Source organism: Argiope bruennichi, chromosome 1 (genome assembly GCF_947563725.1).
Source record: "Argiope bruennichi chromosome 1, qqArgBrue1.1, whole genome shotgun sequence".
NCBI classification, from domain to species: domain Eukaryota; kingdom Metazoa; phylum Arthropoda; class Arachnida; order Araneae; family Araneidae; genus Argiope; species Argiope bruennichi.
The window spans coordinates 84242705-84256165 of NC_079151.1; the positions used below are offsets into that span (position 1 = coordinate 84242705).

The 13461-nt window shown below is 29.1% G+C and overlaps 1 protein-coding gene across 1 annotated transcript in view; it reads left to right on the forward strand.

Annotated features, from left to right (window-relative positions):
• Nucleotides 1-1246: 1246 nt before the first annotated feature.
• The window catches only part of LOC129969547 (chondroitin sulfate N-acetylgalactosaminyltransferase 2-like), a 95503-nt gene continuing 83288 nt past the window's right edge, over nucleotides 1247-13461 (forward strand). The window contains exon 1 of the mRNA XM_056084171.1: nucleotides 1247-1418. Coding sequence (XP_055940146.1) covers nucleotides 1398-1418 — 21 coding nt within the window. The 5' untranslated portion in view covers nucleotides 1247-1397. The remainder of the gene's footprint in view (nucleotides 1419-13461) is intronic.

The following is a 13461-nucleotide window of genomic DNA, read 5'->3' on the forward strand; positions in this document are numbered from 1 at the left end:
TTCTATGAAGTCAAAATACTCATTTGTGGGATTCTGGAAATAAAAATGTGAGCGTTCATGATATTCAATACCGTATCACACTTTTATTACAGAGTGTGGAAGATAGTTTCAGATGGACCATTCCAGCTGATTATTACTTTTCTTCTGACCTCGCAGACGTCAGCCCAGCGACCTTACCAAGGCCATAACGGCTTCTGTATTCATTGGAAGACATACTGCCTATGCACTGTGATTTCGTGATGTGATATGATATATATAATGAAAAAAGTTATTCAAGATTTTTCACTGCCAAATTTTTGAGTTTAAAACTGCTAAATTCGCCATCTATTCTTTTCTCTTTTTTTTTATTACGAAAATGGGTATTTTTTCAGAATTTTAATTAGAAAATTAGTTAATTGAAAACTTATAGAAACTTTAAAGTTTTCGTCAGTCATTTTGGAGCATATTATTACACGAAATTCATTTTTATACTACTTTAAAAAATTTTAAAAATATACTTCCCTGTTATATTAATTTTATTTCCCAGCAATTTTTCGATAATTTTAATAAATTAATAAAGAATATTTCTACTGTTTAAAAAAAGTTAATAAAGTTAATAAAGAATAATAATATTGCTTTATTGATTTAATTTCTGAATTTGCTTATAATACTGCAAAGATATTAAGACTATTTTTCAATATGAAATTTATTTCGGCGATATAATTAAGGGCAAATTTTATAGATATATTAAAATTAAATAAATAATGCAGGAATTATTCGAAATAGAAATTCGAATCTCCTTTATCTATTTATTTTACTTTATTTTAAAGATTACTGAAAGCAGATTTCCTGATAAAAATTCAATTGAGTGAATTGATTCTTGTCCATAAACGGTTATCACTATAATTGTGGTATCTGTTACAGAAAAATCATACGAAATATGCAGTCCACGAAATCTTCGAAATCGAAGGCACGACGCCAGAAGGTTCCACTCCTCCCTTTATATTTGTAGACTCCTAAAGAAAGAAAAACCGACAATACGGAAAAAAGGCAACCTTGCACACTCCGAAGAACTAGAAACCTGAAAATCTTTCCCAGCCGGCTGAATAAAACCGAACCAATCGTTCGGAAGAATTCGATTTGGCAAGAACCTCCTTCCATAACTCGCTCCCAGATGGCGCTGCGGGAGACGATATCACGTGATCCGCAGAACGTGAATGGGAAAAAGACAGGAATCCATAACCCTGTAAATATCCCCGCGCGATGCCGGGGAACGGATGCAAATGCAGCGTGGTATTCGGTGCCTCTGAACCGAGATTGTCCATCCTGAAAGGGAGAAAAGATGACATTCGGTCAAGAAGAAGAGCCGCTCCATGCCGGAGGAGGGGATGCCAGCTGAACCCAGAACCGGTGATTGAATGTCTTCAGTCTGTGTGAAGGTAAGGGAGAATATGACATTCGGTATCTCAAAAAGAGATTACTTTGCAACAGAAAGCATACTTTCCGTGTAGGAAAGTTGACCATACTTTTTAACTGGAGAAGAGAGATAACGAACACTCACTTATGCTTGGGAATGAAGGCAGAAGACAGCTTTTAGAGCGATCCTAGGGAAACAATCATCACTTAGGGGACCATGCAAATTGCTCATCAAATGCGATAATGAACATAAGTTTCTGATAACACTTTCTCCGTTAAATTTGCTTTTTTTTTTTTTTCCTTTTCCCCTCGTTCAGTTTACTGTAAGTTAAAGGTAATATTTCATTAAAATAAATAGATCATGCTATCATAATCTAGTAATAAATTAGTCACGTTTAGGGTATTCAATACATACATCCAAAATATGTATTTGACGAATATTTTATGATAATTAAAAATATAATTATGAAGCTAATTTATATATTTTGTGTAGAGAAAAACAAAGGAATTTTAAATTACTTTTGAATTACACCCTTTTGTTTTTCCGTTTTGAAGTCTTTTTGATTAATCAAGGACTTTTGCTATGTTTAACATTGAATTTGTAATAAATAAACATAATGTATTTTTGAAAATGCTATCTGTGATATCAGTGTAATTTTTTATCACCATGTTTTTGTATGTGTCCAGTATGTTTTTTTTAATTAAAAAACTAATTTTAAAAATATAAAATTGGAAAAAAAAGAGCCCTTTTATTAGGACTAAGTTAAGTTTTGATGTCCGTTGATGAACGTATTATTTATAGATATAAATTTCGATCTATCAACTTTTATCAACTTAAAGTGTCAACTTTAGATATCAACTTTTTTTAATATAAGCATTAAGTAAATCTATTTTGGAAGCTAATTATACAATTTTAAGCTTTGAAAGTAAATTTTTTTCTATTATTGTTATCGCAATAATATTCAGATAAGAAGCTTCAATTTTCTGAAAAATAATTGAATTGAAAGCTATAAAATAAAAAAAAAATAATAGCTATTTAAGCAATTATTAGTTTTCTTATTACTGAAATGAGGTAGTTTGATCTATTAAACATCGAGTACCGAGTTAAAAAAAATCCTGGTTTGGATATTTTATACTTCAGATTTTTTATTATTTATACCAAATCATTTCAAAACCAAGAAATTCCAATATGCATCCAATATACATTATTATACATAAGTAATTCTGATATAGATAATTGCAATATCTGTTAAACACTTTTCAAGTTTTGGTAAAAGTTTTCAAAAATAACATTAAATGTCTAATTTGTTATTATTGATTTTTCTTGATATATATATCTAATAAATTAAATTAATTCGTTTTCATAGTTGTTTTAGATTATAATGGAGATTATACATTCCAAAGCAATCCGAAGGATGCTTTGAAATAATACGCCCAGATGCGTCATTCTACGAGTAAAATAAATACTGACTTTGAGTTTAGCCTCTTTATTTTTCCAGCATCATCGATATATTGCAATAAAGGGCCAAGTCGGAAGAAAAAGAAAAACGAGTTAATGTGTTCTTTAAAAATGTCAATTCTATTAAAAAAAGAAATCATTAATTCAATATCTGTGCCTTATATATTGCATATTGACAATACACTGATAAATAATTTGAGTATTAGAAATTATATTTTAAAATGAAAAAAAAACATATTAACTATTTTATTTTTCCTTGTACTTACTATTCCTTGTAACTGTTTTAAATCTATGCGGATGATATAACTTAAGTGTTCATCTGCTCAGGTTTTAAGAAAAATAATTTACTTTTTTTTTTGATAACAAATTTATCTTTTGTGTCGAAACGATATATATCACAAATTATAAAATATGCGATATGAAAATACAAAATAGTTTGGCCGATTGAATAAAAATAATTTGTCAACTAATGCTTAAATCATAACAAAGTTTAATTCAGTATAAAATAGTAATTCTTTTTAAATTAATTACCAGTTTAAATTTAATTACCAGTTTATACTTAATCTTCTCGTTTCAAATTATTAATATCGCGTTGAAAGTAATTTTTAAAAGCCTCGTATAATGAATTATTTCATTGTTTATTTATAAATATAAAAAAGTTTCTCGACACGTGATTAAAGAAAAGATAGAGCATTTTCTTACTTTTACGTTATTCGTAACATTTTTTCCCCAAACAACATAAAAATGGGGTTTTATTTGTTTAAATTGAGAATCTATTCTCTCCCTTTTTTTTTCAGTATAATTTCAGTTTTTTTAAATAAATTAATAACATCTACATCTTCGAAAGAATCAGCTGTAGTTTCTCTATATAACTAATTAATTATTTTATGTTTATCCATTTTTTTTTTCAATATTAGAATTTTCGTTATTTCATCTGAATTAATGTAACAATGACATTGAAAAGAATCGCGTAACTGAATTATTGCTAGATGCATTTCCTTTTTATGTGTGTACCTATTTTAAAAAGATCGCATTATATATACCAAGATTTCTCGGTATCTAAAATTTGTTAATTTTATTTGTAATCTTTCAAGTGACAAGGCCAAGATTTGTAGGATGCGAAGAATTTTCGCTTTAGTTTTCGAGTTTCAACGAACAAGACGTATCAATTGCCTGTGGTTAGCTTTCCCGTTCAAATAACACCCGAAACCGCAAAGTTTCATTTTTTTAATTGCTTATTTCAAGAGAACCGTTTGAGACTTATTCTTGTTAACGTTATCTCATTGTTTAAAAACCAGAATTTCAAATCTACCCACCAAAATGTGTTTCATGAGCGAAAATTACTTTCCAAAAAGCGCGTTGAAAATTATGAACTAGATTCCTATAGGAAAACTACTTATCACTATAGTTCTCGGGACAAGAGTTAAGGAAAATTTCTGCAGATCTTCATAGCTCATGGTCTCTAAAACCTAAAAACGACCCTTCGTTCCAAAGTTATATAATATGCGAATAACGCTTTATTTGCTAATTGCAGTAATTTTGTTTGGATTTTAACCAGCTTGGAATATGTTGCGAGAAATCTAGAAACCTCAGATAAGTTCGTAAATGGGTCATCTAATTCAGAGGGGGTGGAAATAGTGGGGGATTGAAATTTTTATTTCGTTATAACTTCCTTAATAATCAAGACAGAAAAATAAATCAAATTAACCAAATTAGCCCTTAATAAGAGTAACTTTTGTATTTCAAATTTTTCAATAACTTCAATACCTTAGGGGCTAAAAAGTGATTTTTAAGCTTTAATTTTGCCTGAAATCAAATTCATGAGATATTAGATGAAAATGAATCTGCCTTTATCCTCCAGTTTGCCGTGAGTAATTTTTAGACTAGAAGTAGGAAAAGTTTCGTTGATGTACAACTAATTACTTCATTTTTCGTAATATATTATTGCAATCATTGTTATTTTTTTTGAAGTTTGAGGTATTTTGAATTAAATTCTGAGAGTAATTTAATTAAAAAAAATGTTTATATTAATTTAAAGAATATCTGAAAGTATGGAATTCTAAGTATATTGTAGAAGGCACCACACTCATATATAAAACCGGAACTTTTAAATTTGCTGATTAAACTTTAAAAAGTCCATTACAGTTTCTAAATATAAAGTGTAATTTCGGCAGTTCCTGTCTAATTTCATCAGATTTTTTTTCATTCTAAATTTCTGAAAGATTTTTAAAAAAACTTAATATAAAATGTTTTATTAAAATAGACAAACATCAATTAAAACATCACTCTTTTGAGGTCGAACAACGGCTAATTGTTCTTAAGTCTCGAATGTTCCATCTGATCGTTTACAACGATTAGGAAATGAATAATTAACTGTGACGGACATCGGAGAGCTCAAGTTTTTTCAATCAAGAGTTTGTTTATACTCCATATCAATATGAATGCGTACTGTTTTTTCATCAGTAATATAAATACATTTATTTTAATGTATGGCAATCAGTTTTAAATTACAAATACGTCAAAAAGATAAATTAACTAGATGTCCTCTGAAGGAAAAAAAAACTTCCGATCCAAAATGATTTCGGTTAGCTCTTATTTATAAAAAATAGCGTCTTAAATTAATATAACTAGAGAAGATCTGTAATGAAAAGTATACGAACATGTAGAAGCAAAAAGGTTACGAAGCTTGAAGTTACTAATTTTAGCTTAAAACACTGTATTTTTTTTGTCTCATGTTAATATAAAAGAAAGGAGGCAGTGTACGACCTTTTTTCGAAGTTACATTTAAAAAGTAAAATTGCATTTAAAAAGTAAACTTCGCTAGTAAAGTTTGGAAAAAAAGATCTAAAGGAAACATTAGTTGTGATTTTATCATTTTCATTGACTCGCAATAAAAAAATGTATTTGTGCGAATTCCACTGAGTTCTGTTAAATTTGATTAACGTTTGATTTTAAAATGAGCAATTCTTAATCATGCAAAATCAGATGCAGCCGAAATAGCATAAAATTAGTATAAGTAAGGACAAGTGAACTTTCCGAAATTCATAGATTCGTTTCAAAGTTTATTCTCTCTTATTAACTCCAACGGCCCAAATGGTTTAGAGATTCTGAGTCAGATTCGCTAAATTGAAACAGTATTCTATGGAATATTCATTTCTCAAGCGAGTCCTCGCTCAAACGTTCTTCATGGCTTAAAATCGCAAGATCATTCCAAAAGCGATTCTTGTGTAATTTCAAAATTGAACGTTGATCTAATAAATCAAATTCTGATGCAAACAAAACTGGGTAAGCGGAGGTGTATTTTTTTTATATCATCCCGTTTCCCCTTTGATCTTAAAACCGCGAATTTTATCTATTGTTATCTGAAGATATCACTTCTTAGTGGTCATGTAACTTAATTGTGCACTTGCTTTAAAAAAAAATGGTTTGCGTTTTTCAGTTTACCATATGCATCAAAAATTACAAAAGATACAGAAAGAAATATTTTTTTAAAAAAAATGCATGGATTTTACTTTTTCGTTCATCAAATCAGTCCATAGTTTTAAACATAGTTGATTCAAATCACGGTATGCACAAAATATTCAGATGGTAGAAATTGTATTTCAAAATCATGTTGTATCTCTCGTATAATTAAAATCCAAGGGAAAGCTTTTGAAAAAAAATAAGAGTGCTGCTGAGCAATGCTAGAATCTGACAACAGCACATCGAAATCAAAATTTTTGTTCAACAATCAGATTATGAATTGGTAAGAAAACTATCCTTATGGAAAGTTTCTTTTGGTTTGCTTAGAAATAGTATTTACAATTTTTTAAAAAGAAGATAATTCTTGATTTATTGCTAATTAATTTTAGTTCATTTAACCTTTTTCCCTAGAAAGATTAATTAGATTCTTGATTCGGTGTGAGTATAAAGTTTTGTGTTAGGGTATTGGGAGTTGGAATAAAAAGTAACTGTTTTGATTTAAAAATTTGATTCCTAAAAATTAATTTGATAGTTTTTTAAATATTTAATTTTTTTTTAATTGCTTCAGTCTGTTCTTACGCAGAATGGAGAATTGGTACAAACATAAGATCCAAAATGTTAACTTGTCGAAAATTTTTAATTAACCTTTATTAATCTTAAAACACTTTGAAGAACTTACGCTTATCTATCCCTTTCAATATCAAGAAAAATGATCAATTTTCTCCAAATGCATAATGGAAATTAGAAATAGTGTGAAATAAAAATAAATATTGATTAAGAAGGGGGAATTCAAACTTTATCTGGATGTTCTCTGGTTAAAATATATGAAAAAAATGTTTTTTTGAAAAAAAAAAATTATCGCGAGAAACAAATTTGCACTTGCCAAATCAATTTTTCCTTTTTATTTATTGCTCTTTCTATTAAGAAAAAGAATGTCTTGTCATCATTTTTTTACTAAGATGCTCTTTCTTCATTTCGAAAATCCAAACCTTCGATAATTGACTTCTCACCCATTCTTTTTCTACTTCGTGGTTTGCACTACTTTTTTAGGTATCGATAAAAAAAAAATTCTGATGAACATAACGCTTATAAGTTGAAATATGACAACTTCAAATATTCTGAAATGTACAAGGATATGTGTAATTACATGGGTTAATTTCCTATACAAAACAGAGTTTTACACTAAAATCGTGCGAAAACTTATATTTTCTAGCTACTGTTGCGTATTTTGTTTAAAAATTTTCGCCTTTTATGTAAAATATAAATTAAAATTTAATAATATACCATTCCTGATAAAATGATTTTAAATTGAAACATTTGAAGGATCAAAGGGAAATAGAAAGGAAGTATCTGAATATGAATTATGTAATTATATGTGTAGTAACATTAAATTCTGTAAATACTAGAAATTTATTTTCAACATTTTCGAATTTCAAAAAGCTTTAAAAATAAATAGCCAACATAAAAACTCTATGTATTAAATAAAATATAAAGGTAGCAAATATTGATTTTGGAAAAAACGAACAAACAAGAGAACTACTGGAATGTTTTGTTGATTTTTAAGCAGAATTTTCAGCTTTATAGAAGCTTTTTGCTTTCATACTTTTTTTTTATCTGCTCAGTCTACCTTTGATTTGACTAACAAAGAATGAAAATGGTTATTAGATGTTTACAAAAAAAACATTTTAGAATATGTTTTTGCTATTTGCTAAGATCTATTTTAGAAAAAAAGAAATTTAAGATTCGAACCTTTTGTTCGAAACATAACATATCGTTTTATGTTTGATTCACTTATCATTGTTTTTTTAGCCCTTTGGGTACATTTGACGTATCAGGACGTTCCGTATTTTTTTTTTTTTTTTTTTTGTAATTCTAATTAAGTTATCTCTATACCACATAGCAGTATATATCCTGAATAATAAGAAATAAACGAATTCTTATGCAAAAGCTACTGCCTTCACATGTTAAAAAAACTAAATGCGCTTCAAATACAAAATTCGTTTCAAAGAAATGTATAATCAAAGTGTTAAATTACTGTTATTTTAATAGCTGCAGTATCATGTATGCAAATAAAATTTGGCATCGTCGCAACGTGCGTGAAAATATATCTAGTAACTAAACAATAAAAATTTGTGCCATAAAAGAAAAGTACTTAAAATATTTTTAAAAAATTAATAAAATCAAAAATAGACTGTATAGAAATAAAATCCATATAACTGAAAAAAAAAGTTTTTTTTAATGAAGTGAAAATTCTTTTTGTTCGATAACAAATTCCTAAACCACTGATGATGGATGTAAACAATTCAACTGAGTTTTGATTAGAAATCAATTAAAATTAAGAAACTTTTTTTTCATTAGGTACTTAGTATCCGAGAAATAACTATTTGCTAAATTTGGAAGCTTTAGGTCTAATAGTTTGCTCTGTACAATGTTTTGAACGATTTTATTGTTGCGCATATCGCATTTTGCTTGACGCAATTTACCAATAGTGTGTCAGTCTAGAAACATTGTCAAATCAAAATTTTGCTTTCAGTCCACTATTATTGTCTCCGTGAGTTTATATTCATAATAAGCTCTTAACGTGTTCAATGCCATATCAGTCATTGGTGACTGATCCTGGCATTTGCTTTTGGACTGCATCACTCACTGGCTGCTGACAGCAAGCATACTTTTATTTCGTATCGCGTTAGCTATCGATGACTTTTCATTCAGGTCACATCAGTCATTGTTAACTGATCATCTAATTTTTGTTTAGGCTGCATTTGTCATAATTGGCGATATACATTTTTAAAAAATTATTTCTTACTAAATTTTAATCTGGAAATCACAAAATAATGGACCTAAATGGATGCACTTTTATTGAACTTCACATTGATCGCAGACTAGACGAAAAGGACACCAAAAAGGACTTAATTATTTATGTATTCAAGAAATAATTATTTAAAAATTATAAAATAAATTTTTAATTTTTTTATAGCTTAGTCTGTATGGAAGCTTAATTTCTTTCATTTCAAAAGTTTCCATTGCCTGAATTATTTTCTGAATCCCTGTGAATTATTTTTTGAATGATTCACCGAGTGAGATAATGCATTGAAAAGAGTGAACATAAGCATTAAAAGTCATCAAATTACGGTTCAAATTATTAACTTTTACATAACTGGAATTTCATTTATTAACCATTGTTATGAAAAATATAGTTACTTCTGATTTTGAGTTAATGTGATATCGCACAAACACACACACGAACAATCCCCCATAGAGGGACTTTATCCAAAATTTTATTTAGAAAATCTACAATTTTAATCAACTGTCGAAAGTGCATCCATGTATCTTAATGTATTTCTGCTTATTTATATTAATGTCCTGCACTGATGTAATAATTGTTCTATTTTGAAGCAGGGCTAAAAATTTAAACTGCAGTCAGATGATCGGATTAATATCTCAATTAACATCCCTTATCCAAACATCTTCACCAACCATCGTAAGGACATTAGACCCAAGACGTCATATTTTGCGAGCACCAGATCCATATACTTTTTCAGACAGGATTCTACTAAGACTTTTTAATAGATTTTGTATCGAACCTGAAACTCTCAATTCCAGAAGCTGAAAATTTATCATCCGGACCATTGTGACCTTTTATATGTATTTATGAATTACCATGTTTAAACAAAAAATTCAAAGTACGTGTTATCAAACTCAGAAAAATCTGAACTATGAGGATTTATCAAAATATAGAGGTTATATATATTTTTTAAAGACATCAACATATCTCATCGTATATTCTCTTAAACGTTTAATAAAAAATATTTTAAGTATTCTAATAAATATAAAATCTTTGAATTTAAAGTCAAATATTGGTACATTTATCCAATATATATGTGCCAGTTAAAGCTGAATTATTGCTATTGCCTTTTCTTTAAATAGGCTTTAATACCTCTTACTTGTCATTTTCACGTAAAGTCATTATCATTTTCCATTACTGCTCTAAAAATATGAGTCTGTCGCTAATTGCGTTTCTTTGTAACAGGTTTTGCGAACTTCTGCGAATGCAATTTAACATATTTCAACAATGGAAATATTTTATTCAGTACAGCAAATGAGAAGGAAAAAAAGTTAAATAAAACCATTAAGCAACTACTTTTATTTCTCGTTCTGATCATCTGCTTGGATAACATTTCTCTTTTGTAATGTAAAAGACATCATGCAGCAAATCTACGTGTACATTTCAATTATTGGTTTGTCTTTTCATGAACTTCTTCTCTCCTTCCCCCTCAAGATGTCATTATCTTTTAAGGCTTATTCGCTAAACGGGTAGAAACATCATTTTTGATAGGAAGAAAAAAAATTCTTATTAAGAAAGAAAATGTTTAAGAAGAACAAACATTTATTATTCATATTTTTTAACAAAGATAATATTTGAGTTAAAAAAATTGGAAAGAATATATTTTTTAATTTGGTTGATTTATCGCAATGTTTATTTTTAAAAATAACTTGACGACAAAATGATTCGATAATAAAGTTTCCCCGAAGCATTTTAATTATTTGTATTTTTTATCATTGAATAATCCAGTTTATTGTGTAAATATAGTGTTTAATGTGAATAGTTTAATGTTTAAATAATTTTAAATGTGTTTAAATTAATGTAATAGCAATTTCATGTTTTACTCGAGAAAAAGGGGAAAATTGCAAAAATCCAGTTGGAAAGTTTTAGAGTACCTACTATACAACCCGGATTTAGTACCCTCAAACTTTCATCTGTTTGTACCCATGTACGGTTTCCCGACGGTCGGAAATTTGACTGACGACGACCTTGCGGGCCATTGCCATTCCTTTGAGAAAGGGACTGTCGAACTGACCCAGCTTTGAGGTAAATGCCTCATCATGTATCGCAATTAACCTGAAAAGTAATGATGTATTTTTATTTTCCCCTTAATATTGTCATTCGTTGCATATTTTATTATATTTAAAAATTAAGAGTGATACTTATTGACACCCCATAATTTTACAACTTACTACAGTTGTGTGCTTTTTTTTCCATTTGTCTGTTTTAAAAAACATTTGTTGATATACAATCACCCCGCTTTCACATTTTTCAAATGGGCCGCGGTGGCCTGGTGGTAAGGTCTCGGCTTGTGAGCCGTTGTGTTTCAGGTTCGAGACCCGATTCCACCGAAGAACCGCCGTGTAAGGGGTCTGTTGCACGCTAAATCCTTCAGGCCAAACGTCCACCCGCTGGTGTGATGTGGAGAGGGGGGGGGGTGCCAGCTCAGGTGTTGTCCACGTCATCTGACCGAGGCTCAAAATTACGAGGTCGTCCCAAAATAGCCCTAGTGTTTCTTTACAACGGGACGTTAATATAACTAAACTAAACTAAACTTCATATTTTTCAAGGCACCAAACATGTAGTTATGTAGGGTAGTGGAGTGAAAACCATCTATATTGCTAAAATTGCCCTGAAAAGATGTAAATGTCTTTTAAATATACATTATTAATAATAGAATCTTACTTCTAATATTTCCCACAAATGAATATATAATGTAAATTAACTGCTGTTATTATTCTGCATTTGTTATTGTGTTTATATAATAATGCGAAAGACCGAGATATAGCAAATGTATGTTATATCCGGTGAAGGTCAGTATTAATCTAGCCGTTATTCGAAATCCATCAAACATCCGGTGTTGGCATTCTCTAATTTCGATCTTTCTTGTTAACATATTTTCTGGTTACGAAAAGGATATTTAAAATATGGTTATATTCTTATCTTTCATAGCACGGGCATATAATAAATGTAAAAACTCTGAATAAAATATTGAAGTTTTAATAACTACAATTTATAATAACGTTTATTCAGCATTAAAAAATTATTTTCATCATTTTTCATCGTTCTCTACAGATTATGCTATAGTTACTTATGGATTAATTTTTCAGGTAAATTCATTTTAAAACAATTACATACATTTATTTTTCAGAGCAATAAAAAAAATCCCTGTATTAAATATATATCATGCATCAAATTATTCGATGCATAATTATTTAACCGAAATCAAAGGGTTCGAAATTTAATTTTTGGTTATACTTGGGTATGAATTTGTTTCTTGCTTATTATGATACTTTTTATTAATTCTTTGGGCATTTGAGAGACATAAAATCTAAGAATTCGACTGAAAAATACATGAAAATTATTCATGAAATATTATGTAATAAATCTATTTTTTTACGCTTCACCTTTTTCAACGCACAATAAAATATAGCTGCTAATTCTGAAATTTTCATTACTTTCCAAAAGTTTAGGATCCAGAAGTTTGGGACCCTCAATAATTAATGTTATTAGTCATTTAAATTATTTTCGAAAAGATATTTTCACCAATATTTGTGTCAGTTTACCATCAGCATTGATCGAATTGTATTGGTTTGGTATCAGTGTAACTATGGAGGACAAAAGAAAATGCATTTTCTGCAATTAAGAATTTTTTGTACTAACCCCAAAGGCAAGAATGTTCATTAAATTGAGAAAAAAATATGTCCGGTTCTCAAAGATATTGTTAAAAATGAACACATAATGTACAAATTCATACAAGATATATTTTATGCTTAAAACTAGCAGTGCTACAGTAGGACATCGCCGTTGATGTCTATTATAGTTAGGCTCTAATTACAAATAATAATCTACGTTATTACTAATCCTGAAATACAAGAGATGCAATTCGATGTAATAGGACTTCATAGTCCGCTGGATACTTGAGTTCTCCTCGAAGTAAGTACTCCTATAAGTAATGGAACTTATTTCAACATTCGAATAATTACTTATACAAAATTTAAAAAAACTATCCTATTGGAAATGAATGGCAGAGGTAGATGAGAAATAGGTCATCTATGATAAACTTGTCTGTTAACTCATCTGTTACTTGAGTGAGCTCTCATTCACCACCCCAAAGTCTAATATGTATACAGAAAGTTATATTCAACTACTGGTAGAATTAAATGGTATCGTTTAATATAAGCTGGTACTGTCTAACTAAGCATCTAATTTAGTTAGATATAATAGCTAACTTAGGATTTGAAATAAGCAATTGACCAGAGATAACTGGAGGAGTTGAATCGCAAAGGAGTCTTTCACCAGGATAGCGCTAGACCACATA